Below are 13,880 nucleotides of genomic sequence, written 5' to 3'. Positions count from 1 at the left end.
TGCCAGGGGTCCAGCATGTTGAAGACATACGCACTTCTGGTTAAACACAGAAATAGATGCACTCTCTGGCCTCACAACCTGAAAGAAAACGGTGCAGACTTGCTGGTTGAAATGTAGTTTTAAAAGTTTACAGGCTGAAATAACTTCAGTGGAAAATATAGATCGCTAAAATTGCCTAAAAGAAAAGGGAGAAATCTTAATGGAGCAATCATCATAGATGAATTTTAAAAGTTTTTACAATGATTTTTAAAAGGCACTATGCTCACATATTTTTGTGGATTGTTTCCAAAAAAAATTTCAAGAAGCTGGTAATTCCCAAATTTTCAAATGAATGTTGGACAATTTCTTAACTCATTCTTTGAGATAGCATAACCTTCTCCGCCAACTAGATAATTGGAACCTAATATATTTAATAATATCACATATCACACACAATATGTGTGTCTATGTCCACATGATAGATAGCCAAAACCTGTGTGTGTTTACCTGTAGATGAACAAGTAGGTACCAGTCTCCATCTTTATATGTAAATGTGAAGTCATTTGCAAAATATTAGCAGACTACACTGCCATGAAATAAAACAATAACAAACCATCACTAAGAAAGTTTTATTCCAGAAATTCAAAGAAAAATAGGAATACAATTCATTGACATTAAAAATTATAAGAAACAATGTCATTATCTCAGTGATTTGGAAAATATTCAATGCAATTCAACCTACATCTCTAGAAAAGGAAACACTGAATGAGCCAGGGATTGAATAAAAATATATTTCCTTTAAAAACAAATTTTATAAGAATGGTTAAATGCTAAAATAATGCTAAACTCATTCATCATGAGTTGCCCACTATCACTGCTAATATTAATCATTAATGTTAGTTTCACATATAATTTAATGGCATAAGAAAACAGGAGAAAATGTAAATTTTAGAAAGCTGAAGGAAAGTCATTTTTCTCAGATATTAAAATGGTCTACACAAATAACACAAAGGCATTCATCTTCGATCATGAAAATAGTAAAAGAATTCAAGTAGGTTGTCACAAATGAAAATAATATATACTACAATTATGATATTAATAGTATAAATATTAGTCTATTAATAATAACTGATAGTATGGTAGGTAGCTGATAAAAATAAAGTTTATTACAAATAGTAAAAGAATTCAACCAGGCAGTCACAGAGAAGAGTAATAATAGGAATATCAATATAATATAAACAATATAAATATTAATTCTACTAATAGGAAGAATGCATATTCAATAAACAAAGTTTTTTAAGTTTTAGTGAAAATCATACATCCAACCTGAAGACAAGGGTATGTCAGGGAAGGAAGGAGAGAGGGAAGTATTGGAAATTTTCAGGTTTTCAGAAATAGAAATGGAGTATGCTTGTGGAAACACTCTCCAGGGCTGGGGTACAGCTCAGTGGTAGGTCAGCATGTGTGAGGCCCTGGGTTTCGTCCCAGCACTGCCTACAAATAATAATCATTAATAATAATAACAATAACGGCCTCTGTGCTGCATGTTCTCAATAGTTTGAGTGGCAGGTCTGCCTTGCCACATTCGGCCGCTCTGAACGCTCCAGCCAAAGGCGCCCATCCTCCACTCCTCGTCCTCCAGCATCTTCCCATGCGCCCAGAGCAGAGGACTCTGAGGCCCATGAGCCAAGGGGTGGGCATCGCTGGGGTCCAATCGCTCCCTCACTTGCTGTGCTTCCCTCCTTCCAACCCACCACAGTCACAGTGGCCACCTCCCTCCAAGGACACTCCGATCTTCAGTATCCTTCCAGAAACCGCAAATCGCCAGTTACTTCCTATGCTTTACCCTGCCTTATTTTTCTCCGTATTGCTTTTCACATTCTAAAAGACTCTATACAATTTTATTTTATTAAATATCTGTCTTCCTGGCCCAGGCAGAATGGCCCACTCCTGTAATCCCAGCAACTCAGGAGGCTGAGGCAGGAGGATGGCAAGTTAAAAGCCAGCCTCAGTAACTTATCGAGGCTCTAAACAACTTAGCTAGTCCCTGGCTCAAAATAAAAAACAAAAAGGAGAAATGTAAATAAGAATATATATCTCCATCTTCCCACTGGGATATAAGTGCCAAGAGGGCAATGATGTGAACGTGGTTCACTGTCTCACATCTGGAACCTACGGATGCCTGCCTGGTATATGGTAACTACTCAGCAACGTTACTTACTGAATATTAGCTTTTTAAATATTTCTCTATGTTTAAAACATATTAGAGATGCCAAAGTTCATTCATCTTTATATCTGAGTAGAACTCCACTGTGCATATATAAAGAATATGTGATATATAGAGATACACAATGGAGTTCTACTCAGTCATAAAGAAAAATGAAATGTTGTCATTTGCTGGCATTCTTGTTCTGATTTAATTTTACTCTTTAAATTCCATTTTCATGTAAAAAACAATAGTCCACTGTAGATTCATAATTCTTTTCACCAAAATTTATTGCACAGTTCAAAGACCCCACTCAGCTCCTTTGCATATTTAATATGTCAGTGTTGACAGCCTGAGACTCTTTTTATATGATACTTACTTGTCCCTTCCACGGATGGGTTCTAGTCCTCTCTGCCTGCTGCTTTTCATTTAAACTGGGATATAATGGCTGAGATGCAAAGAGTAAAGATTCACTGAATTCTGGATCTCCCAGAACAGACTTCATGGCCCTACAAATAGCAACAACCAAGAATTCCTATTCCAGATGCAAGGATGTTACTTCACACTCTTGCTATTCCATGGATAATAAATGGAGTAAATATAAAAATACATATACGTGTATATATATATATATATATATACACACACTGTGTGAACAATGTACCAACTGATCTTTGTTTAGCTATACAATATAGTAACTTTCCCCAGCTCTCCCCAAAGTAAGGAATTTTGTACAACATCATAGGGAAAAACAGTCAAGACATGTACATTTCTAACTGTCACCTATGACATGCTGTGCAAGGGACATCCAGGATTGGGAAGCCCTGACTCTTCTCTGCTGGATGAGAGGACAAAGGGCAATGAAAGTCTTAGAAGCCCAGTTCTCTTTTGCTAGCTTCTTCACAGTCTCATCCAATTTACACATATATCTATATCCACCATATGATCTTTAATACTTTTCAAAACATAAAAATGGACTGTGGAAGGATTTGAGGCACATTGACCTGCTTTGACAAAGAACTGATTGAGCTGAGAAGAAGGGGATTGATTTTTCACTCTTGCCATCGATAACCTGGACACAGACCAAAGGGGCTTTTGCCACTAATGGATCATATGCATTAATATTAGCAAAATTCAGTAACTCCCACAAAACTTCATCATCACCAGAGCAGCTAGCCAATGCTAGCTCCCTTGTCTGCAAGTATTCCTCAGCCTCGCTCTCATAATAGGCCAGGGCCCAGGGGACAAGGACCTGAGGCAGGGACACAGTGGAACAAATTGAAGACAGAAGTCAGATTTGTTCCTATTGTCTCTAAACAATTTGGACTCCAACCAAAATGTGTCCTTCTGTGCATACACACACACACACACACACACACACACAAGTGCATGTTTCAGTAGCATTTTAATAAGTCCCACTGAAACCACACCACCAAAGCTGCCACCAGCTGTGTGACTTGCACCTTCTTGTCCAATATATTCCTGTGGTGTTCTCATCCTAAGTTGAGGACCCAGGGCTTGAATGCAACTCTGAGACACAGTGGAAGAAATTTAAAAGATGTGAACCCTCAGGTCTAACCTTTATTTCCTGAAAAAGGACCAAGGACATGCAGATAGTTAATCCCCCATGGAACTTTACCTTTGGAAATGCATTTTTAAAGAATCAATGCTACCATTTTCCCTACACTGTACATGACAGCACGCAACCTTGAGTTGGCGCTGGACGGAAGGAAGTAGGTAACGACGGTAGACTTCTGGTTAAGGCTGAGACTTGGACACTGACATCAAGGTGCTGCTACTGATTATGTGTCACAATCCAGGCAGAGCAAATGCTTCAGAGCCAAGATGATCCTCTACTGACAAGCACGACCACGGTGGACGTCAAAAGGAGGGTGTGTTAAGAAGGATGCAGAAGACGGTATGGGCGTGAGCAAAGTCGTCATGCATTTGCCCAGAGCCCCTGAACCACTTCCTGGTGACGCTTCCTCAGACTGACTTTGATGGAAGAAGGTTTCTGCCAAACACTCTTCCTCATGTGGACTTTTCAAATGCCCTCACCATGAGAAATCTTAACCTACATGGAATGAACTGGGGAAATGTGGAAGAGAACAGCATTGTCTTTCATCCTCTTTCCTTCTCTTCCATTCCTACATCTGTCCTTGCATCCAAACTAGACCCCTGCTATGTCATGAAAAACAGCATTAACACTATTTCTGACCGAATGGGTGAAGGTAAGAATTTAATACATCAACACTATAACGCGTCACCATGCAAAGCATTCAGAAAATAGTCGTTTTTATTATTGCTAGAAATGATTTTATCATCTACCATCTCTCCTTTGCTACCAAATCTCTCTCCATTTCTCTCACAAAATAATCTCACTTTAAAACATGGGTTATCATATTATTAAAGCAGAATAAACAGGGAAAAGTTTTGTGATATGGGACGATGTTCCCCAAAGCATCAGTTTGAACCTTGGTGGTTTATCTGTTTAAATGTGCTACATAAACATCACTTCTTAATAGACTTTGTTTCCCAACATAGTTCTGTAGAAAGGAAGGAATGGTATGGTGTGTGAAATGGAATTTGATCAACAATCTGATGCCAATGTTCAAAACATGGGCAGCTTAATAAACTGCAACCCTGCAGCCATGCAGGGAAGCTTCTGAGTGCATGTCCAGTGCCTGGGAGGACAACAAAGCAAACAGCCCTTTCTTTCATGCCACATTCCTTGAAACAGAAGAGCCAAAGGAGGATGGTTCCTTAGAGATGGGAAACTGCACCCGGGTAGAAGAATTTGTTTTCCTTGGCCTCACCCAGAATCAAGATGTGAGCTTGGTCTTATTTCTTCTCCTGCTTCTGGTGTACGTGACCACTCTGCTGGGGAACCTCCTCATCATGGTCACTGTCACCTGTGAGTCACGCCTTCACACCCCCATGTACTTTTTGCTCCGTAATTTGTCCATTGCCGACATCTGCTTTTCCTCCATCACAGCTCCCAAGGTGCTGGTGGACCTTCTCTCTGAGAAGAAGACCATCTCCTTCAATGGCTGCCTCACTCAGATGTTCTTCTTCCACCTCATTGGAGGGGTGGATGTATTTTCTCTGTCAGTGATGGCTCTAGACCGATACGTGGCCATCTCCAAGCCCCTGCACTACATGACCATCATGAACAGAAGCACTTGCATTGGGCTGATCGTGGGCTCCTGGGCGGGGGGCTTCGTCCACTCCATCGTGCAGATCTCCCTCTTGCTCCCACTCCCCTTCTGCGGACCCAATGTCCTTGACACCTTCTACTGTGACGTCCCCCAGGTCCTCAAACTCGCCTGTACTGACACTTTCGTGCTTGAACTCTTGATGATTTCCAATACCGGGATGCTCACCACTCTGTGGTTTTTCTTGCTCCTGGTCTCCTATTTGGTCATATTGTTATTAATAAGGTCCCAGGCAGGGGAGGGCAGGAGGAAAGCCATCTCCACCTGCACCTCCCACATCACTGTGGTGACCCTGCATTTTGTGCCCTGCATCTATGTCTATGCCCGGCCCTTCACTGCCCTTCCCACAGATAAGGCCATCTCTGTCATCTTCACTGTCATCTCCCCTCTGCTGAACCCCTTGATCTACACTCTGAGGAACCATGAGATGAAGTCAGCCATGGGAAGACTCAGGAAAAGACTTGGACCTTCTGACAGAATAGACCAGTAGTTCCCTCCGATCACCACCTGTGAAAATGTTTAACCTCAAGTCAGCTCTGTTTGCTGACTGATTTCTAATTAATTTTTCTGTTTCTACTAAGATGCACATGACTTTCACAGATTCTGATCTTCATGCCATCAAAGTAAACAGATGTGCTTTGTGTCACAGAAGACAGAAAAGAACTAAGGTCTAGAAATACAGTCTAAGAGAAGATATTGGATTAGAGGAAGGGTAGACTTCCCAGGAGTTCCTCAGCGCCAGACTTAAAACCTGGAAACAGTGCTGTCGCTGAGGTGGGGAACCAAGGGAATTCACTGAGATTTAATACTGGACGGTTAAAGAAAGCACAAAGACACAGAAATCAGAAACTTTGAACATAAAAGAAATAATGCATTAGAGATGCACCAGCCTGACTAATGGCAGGGGAGTCTCAGCTGCTGAGCAGAGGGAAGTGCACAGGCAGAGAGACAGAAAAGCTGGTGGATTTTAAAGACTGGCTTGGGGAAACCTGTGGCAGAGAGAAGGATGCTGATCTTAATCGACCCAGAGCTGGTGAGGCGAGTGGTTCAGTGACAATCAACTGAAATCACTCAGCCCACAGCAGATGGTTTGGCAGGAACATTTCTAACTGCAGCACAACAGTGAGCAGAGTCAGGAAATTGGAAACTCATAAAGGAAGTTGCAGGTGGACCCAGCAGTTGCCTGTTGTGATTTCCCAGAGTGTGTCTGAGCCAGAGTGACTGAAATAGGCACACAGAAAACTGTGCGTGGGAAATACAGATTCCAATACCAAAGAAAGAGCTCCCTTCGCTGCTGGGACCCCATCAGAACTACTGGGGAGATGCCTTTAGCGGCCACACAGGACTGTCTGCACTCCAGGACGGATACCGGGCAATTCACATCCATAGAGGCATATGTGAAACCTCTGGAGGTTTAGTCCTTAAACCCTAAAAGTGGATTTTACTGGAGGTCCCTGACATTCAGATATCCATCAGAAACCAGCATCTCCCCAGCAATGGGGGACGTGTGTCAAATTTGAAATATCTGCCAACAGAGTTCCAAAGATCAGCCAAGACTAAACCCCAACTTCTGGAGCTTCTAATTTAGAACTTGGCACCACACACTACAGGACTACACAATTTGTCAGCATTCGCCTGTCTATCCCACCCTATACTGAAAGACAGGAAGCTGAGGGCTACATCCAACTCTGCCTCTCAGTCACTGTGACATCAGGCTTAACAAACACCAGAGCCAGATGCCATGGTGCATGCCTGTAAATCCAGACACTCGGGAGCCTGAGGCAGGAGTTCAAAGCCAGCTTCAGCAAAAGCGAGGTGCTAAGCATCTCACTGAGTCCCCATCTCTGAATAAATACAAAACAGGCTGGGAATGTGGCTCAGTGATAGAGTACCCCTGAGTTAAATCCCTGGTGCCCCCCCCCCAAGAAAAACAGCCTTCGAACCAGTGTTACAGAGTCAAAAATGAAGATAAAGAATGAAAATCCATCCCTGCCAACAATTTTGTTTTTGCTGTTTAAAAAACTTTCATTGTAGCATGGAAGGCCTAATGTCTCAGCTTAGTGCAAAACACCTATCACAATTTATTTCCAACCTTCTTTCCATCCCTAGCTCACATACTACAATTAATGTCAAGGGCCTTTGCACATCTGTTCACTCTGCATGGGATGACCTCCTACCCTTTACCTGTCAAACACTTCTTCTAGACCCAATGCAAATGATACATGCTCTGTGAGATTATTCTCTACCTGTTCATGAGGTAGATTTCTAAATATTTATATTAGTCTTTTAATTCCAGAAATAAGTTGGTCATACTTTAGGGGACATCACTTAGTCATTGCTGGTTATCTTATTAGAACATGAATTTTAAAGACACGTGGAGAATGTCTTACTTTTTTTTAAGTAAGGTAATATTTACACACCATGAAATGCTCACATCTAAACATACAGCTCAATGGCTTTTGACAATAATAATTGTAATAATTGAAATCTAGAACACTTCTAGCACCACAGAAAATTCCCTCATGACCCCTTCTAGTTACTCTCCACCCTACAAGGAAACTAAAGCTCTGATTGCTATCACCATAGATTTATTTTCAAATGTTCTTTTTATGTTTTTAGTAAGAAGGAAAAATTATTTTTTTAAACCAACAAATTTTGGGGATGGTTTGTTACACAGCAAAACTGATTGAAACAGTATATAAGAAAATGCATGTTTTATAATAGGCATCTAATTAATTTAAAAACCCCTTCTTAAATTGTCAAAAGGCTAATCCCCAAATCTCTTGTCATCTGTTCTTTTTACTAATATTTTCAGTACTGGGGATTGAACACAGGGCCCCTTGCATGCTATGCAAGCTCTACCACTGAGCTACATTCCCAGCCTTTCCATTCTTTAAAATTTGTGAGACAGGGTCTTGCTAAACCGCCCAGGCTGGCCTCAAACTTATGATCCTTCTGCTTCAACCTCCACGGTATTTGGGGTCACAGGCAGGCACCATTGTTCAGGGTTTTCTCTGCTCTTGAACGTGATATAAATGGAAGAATAAAATACATGCTCTTTTATGTTTTAATTCTTTAACATAATATTTTTTCTTCTCCCATTTTGTTGCACATAGTAATAATTTGTTCATCTTATAATTGTTGAGTAGTATTTCGTGTTATGAATATACTCTGTTTTTCTTCTTTCTCAGGATAATGAACATTTGGGGTTTTTCCAGTTTGGGTTTTTTTATAGTTAAAGTTGTTATGAATATTCCTCCATATCTCTTTTTTGTGGACATATTTGATAGTTTTCTAGGATAAATCCTAAGGATTGAAATTGCTGGATCACAGGATAGTGTATGTATAATATCATAAGCAATTATCAAATAATTTTTCAAAGTGATTATACAATTTTAAAGTCTCCACAGTACTACGTGACTGTTTATTCCACATTCTTGTCAATATTTAATGTCCATCCCTTAATTTTGGCCATCTTTTTGGAGTTTAAGTTACCACATTATGGTTTTAATCTGCATTTCCTTGATGGCTAATGATGTTAGGCACATTTTCACATGTCTTTCAGTCATTTCTATACCTTCTTTTGTCCCCATGTTTCTCTTCTATCATTTGAGTGTGATTTAATTTACTCTTCTTTTTCTTACTTCTTACAGTTGAAAGATGTAATCATTTAAACCCTTCTCCTTCTCTCATAGAAAAATGTGAAACTATTCATTTCTATGTACTATATTTGCAAATTTTGATATATTTGCAGTTTCCTTTGGTTTTAAGTATTTTCTATTTACGCTTGTGCTTTCTCTTTGATTCCTCTCATCACACTGTGTCATTTAGAAGTGTGATGTTTAATTTCCAAATGTATATTTAGAGCTTTTTTAGATTTAATATTATTATTGGTTTATAACAATTATTTTGTGGTCAGAGAACATACTCTGTAAGATTCCATCATTCAGACTGAGTCTTAGTTCATGCCCTAGCATATGATCTATATTGGAGAATACATACACTCAAAAAATGTGATTTTTGCAAGTTCTTAGGGATAAATTTCAAGAGCTGTCAATCAGATCAGATCTTCTTTATCCTTTGTAATTTTTGTTCAGTTACTCTTTGATTACCAGAGAAGAGTGGTAAAAATAAAAACTCCAACTAATTGTAAGTTTGTTTATTTCTTCCCATAGTTCTATTTTCACTCTATATATTTTGAATCTTTGATGTTATATCATTATCTCATGATACTCAAATGAGCATACATTTGATTATCATGTCTACTTAATGAACAAACTATTACTTTGTAAAAGTTCTCTTTACTTTGCATAGTACACTTGGTCTTGAAGTCTAATTGTACGATGTTAATACTGCTACTTTGTCTATATGATGCTTACCATTTACTAGGCATATTTTTTTTCTTATTTTCAATCTGTGTTTTTTTAAAGTTAAGTGAAATTAAGTCTTAACTAATACATTAAATTATGCATATTAATGGATACCTGTGTCTTTACATTTAAGTGAGTTTCTTGGGGCTGGGGGTGTAGCTTAATGATAAAGCACCCATGTAATATGTGTGAAGTCTTGGGTTTCATTCCCAGTACTGAGGGAAAAAAAAAGTTCTTTAGTTAAGGCGATTCCTTTCTTCTCCCTCTTCCCACACTTTGTCCCATGTGGGTGTTGGGGCAGGGAGTGTGACATTCTTCTGGTAGCAACTTAACACAAGTCAGTATTCTGAAGAGCTTAAAACAAAGTAAACTTTCAGTGTCTGGTTTGCAGTTTCTCTTGCTTTTGCAGGAAAATAAAGTGAAATTAGTGTGAATGTAGGGGTTGTAACTGCACACCTTGACCCCTGGCACGGTGACACACATCTGAATTCCAGTAACTTGGGAGGCTGGGGCAGGGAGATGGTAAAATTGAGGCAAGTCTGGCCGATTTAGCGAGATCCTGGTCTCACAGGTATCAATCCATAGACAGCCGGCTCCATTCCTCAGGGCTCAAGGTGAGGCTGACCATCGTGATGGAAGAGAGTGGCAAAGGGAAGCTGCTCACATAATCAGGAAGCAGAGAGAGTCCTGCCAACAATTTTGACCGCCAATAGAAGAAAAGCATTTTATTTCCCATTAAGATGTTTTTCTTTCTTTCTCTCTCTCTCTCTCTCTTGTTTTCTTTTTATTCTTTCTTTTATGTATTCCCCATTTTTACCTCTCTTATTTTAATTTTTCTCAAAAATTATTTCATTATATTTTATTATTTTTTACTTTTTTCCATTCCGTGAGATTTTGTGGGGAGGGGCTGTTAATGCTTACTGCACAGATGGGTTCCTCTAGATAGACAGATTAGATACACATGTATCCATATAAATTGACTTACATTTTAATTGCTTCCCTCTGCACCTGTTTATTGATTAGCCGTGGTTTGACTTAGGTGAGGTATAATTTTATGGGGTTTTGAGTTGTTTTGATCTTATTTCTTTCTTTGTTTTTACGTTGGTTTTTGTCCCTCTTATGGCCTCTTCTTCACTCTCTCCCATCAGAAATGGCCAAATTTTCCTGTTCCTTCCTCCTTTCTTTCATTTTTTATCTTCTACTTAATTTTTATTCCCCTTCTTTACAGCCATCATCTGTTACCTCTTTCCTGCCTCTCCTCTGTTCCCTTTTTTAAATAGTTCAAAATTTTGTGCCTTCCTACCCAATTTTCACTTAAGAAATTGTAATCCCAAAATCTAACAGAACATATAGTTCATGTATTACCTACCTTATTCATGTCGTTGTGATTATTAACACAGTGGATGATGTAGTAGACACCTGCTGCTTAATGCCTACTCTACTTACCAGGCTTCGATTGTTGATATTGATGTTAAATGCTATTCCTGTATAGGTGGTGATTAGTGTTATAGATGTCAAAGCAGACACTAGACATTTATCTTAAGGTTATACACTACCATTTTTCCTGGCTCCCGCTTCCTCTAAAGAGGGGCTAGAAAATAATTAGGACATTTTAGAATCAAAGAGTAGAGAGTCTGCTGCCAAGCAATACTCATGACTCAGTCAAGTAACAGCAAATCTCACCCTACCCACAATCTAGCCCTATCTGAGCTTTAACAATTCATCAACACATAGAACTGGGGAGACAAAAACCCCAAAACAACAACCAGGCTCCAAGGAGAAACAACCAGAGGAGCCTCAGGTCTCTCTCCAGATAACTATTCATACAGCAAAAACAGAGAGAAATCCCAGAATGGAAAATAGATAACTGCACACAAAAGAACACAAGTATAAAAGAAGGGGAAGTTCAAGACCCCCCTCTGAATGCTCGAGGAAATGGGCAAACATTCCCCCCGCCACAATTCACAATCTCCCAACAAAGAATCCCACAGATATGAAGTGATGAAACTCGAGAGAAAGATTATGAAAAACTGAGTATAGGGGCTGGGGATATAGCTCAGTTGGTAGAGTGCTTGCCTTGCAAGCACAGGGCACTGGGTTCAATCCCCAGCACCGCAAAAAAAAAAAAAAAAAAAAAAAAAAAAAAAAAAAAAAAAGCAAATGCAGGAGATGAAAGGCCACTTCAATTAAAAAAAAAAAAAAAATAGAAACTGGGAACAGTGGTGCACGCCTGTAATCCCAGTAGCTTGGTAGGCTGAGGCAGGAGGATCACGAGTTCAAAGCCAGCCTCAGCAACTTAGGGAGACCCTGTCTGTAAATAAAATACAAAAAAGGCCTGGGATATGGCTCAGTGGTTGAGTGCCCCTGAATTCAATCCCTGGTACCAGAAGTTAATTAACTAATTAATTAATTAAGAAATAGAGATAATGAAAAGAAACAAAGCTCCTGAAAATTAAGGATATAATGAATCGATTTTTAAAAATCTTGACATTCAATCCAAGATAGATCCCAATACAATAATACTAGGTGATTTCAAAGCTCAATATTCATTAATATACAGGATATCCAAACATAAAATCAACAAACATATTTTTCACCTAAATAATACTATAAACCAAATAGACCTAATAGACATCTACAGAATATTTTCCACCCCAAAACAATAGAATTTACCTTCTTCTCAGCAGCTCATAAAACCTTTTCCAAAATAGACCATATTCTAGGTTACAGTGTAAAACAAAGAAGAAAATAATATAATCCCATTCATCCTATAAGATCATAATGCAATGAAACTAGAAATCAATAGCAAGAAAAATAATAGGGACCACATAAGTGCATGGAGATTGAATAATACTCTTCTGAATAAAGAATAAATCATAGAAGAAATGAGAAAAAATCAAGAAATTCTTAGAAACAAATGAGAGTAGAAATACAGCAAATACCTGTGAGACAGCATGAGAGCAATTCTAAGAGGAAGATTTACACCACTGAGTGGCTGTATTAAAAAAAATAAATCCCAAATAAATAAATTGATACTCACCTCAAAGTCTCAGAAAAGGAAGAACAAATGAATTCCAAAATCAGGAGAACACTGAAAATAATTACTATCAGAGCTGAAATTAATGAAATTGGGAATAAAAAATGTATAGGATTAATCCAACAAAGAGTTGGTTATAAAAAAAGATAAATAAGATGGATAAACCCTTGGTCAACTTAACCAAAAGAAAGAGAGAAAAGAAGGAAAGATGGTGGAAAGAAACAAACATCATTACCCTATGTTCATGTATGATTATACAAACAGTGTGACTCTACATCATGTACAACCAGAGAAATGAAAAGTCATATTCCATATGTGTGTAATGAATCAAAATGATTCTGCTGTATAGGTACATAGAACAAACAATAAAAAGAGAGAGAAGAATCAAATAAACAAAATTAGAGTTGAAAAAGGGGATATCATCACAAACACTACTGAAATTCAGAGAATCATTAGAAATTGTTTTGAAAATTTGCACTTCAATGAACTGAAAAATCTAGATGACATTATAATTTCTAGACACATATGAGCTTCCCAAATTGAAACAAGAAGAGAAAACCTAAACAGATCAATATTAAGTAATTAATTTTAAATAGCAATTAAAAGCCTCCTAACGAAGAAAAGCCCAGGACCAGAGGAATTCTCAGCTGAGTTCTGCCAGACCTTTAAAGAACTAACACCAGTCTTTCTCAAATTATTCCATAAAATTGAAAGGAAGAGAGCACTCCCTAAAACATTCTATGAAGCCAGCATAACCCTGATACCAAAACTAGACAAAAATACATCAAGGAAAGAAAACTACAGACCAGTATCTCTGATGAACATAGTTGCAAAACTCCTTAATGAAGTATTAGCAAACCACATTCAAAAACATGTCAAGAAGATATACACCAAGATCAAGTGGATTTCATCTCAGGAATGCAAGGTTGGTTCAACATACACAAATCAATAAATGTAATTCACCACATAAATAGAGTTAAGAATAAGAATCATACAATCATCTCAATAGATGTAGAAAAGGCCTTTGACAAAAATCCATTGCCCATTCATGTGAAAGACACTGGGGAAACACC

The 13,880-nt window shown here is 38.5% G+C and overlaps 1 protein-coding gene across 1 annotated transcript; it reads left to right on the top strand.

The window, feature by feature from the left end:
• Nucleotides 1–4,840: 4,840 nt before the first annotated feature.
• Nucleotides 4,841–5,890, top strand: LOC306638888 (olfactory receptor 4D10; the record flags this gene model as incomplete). The annotated part of the gene is made up of 1 exon (XM_079102339.1): nucleotides 4,841–5,890. The coding sequence occupies exon 1, from the start codon at nucleotides 4,859–4,861 to the stop codon at nucleotides 5,888–5,890; it is 1,032 nt and encodes a 343-aa protein (XP_078958465.1). The 5' UTR covers nucleotides 4,841–4,858.
• Between the last annotated feature and the right edge of the window lie 7,990 nt (nucleotides 5,891–13,880).

This window comes from Sciurus vulgaris, assembly GCF_902686455.1.
Source record: "Sciurus vulgaris genome assembly, chromosome: 11".
In the NCBI taxonomy this organism is placed as follows: Eukaryota; Metazoa; Chordata; class Mammalia; order Rodentia; family Sciuridae; genus Sciurus; species Sciurus vulgaris.
This window is presented reverse-complemented; position numbering and strand designations above follow the sequence as displayed.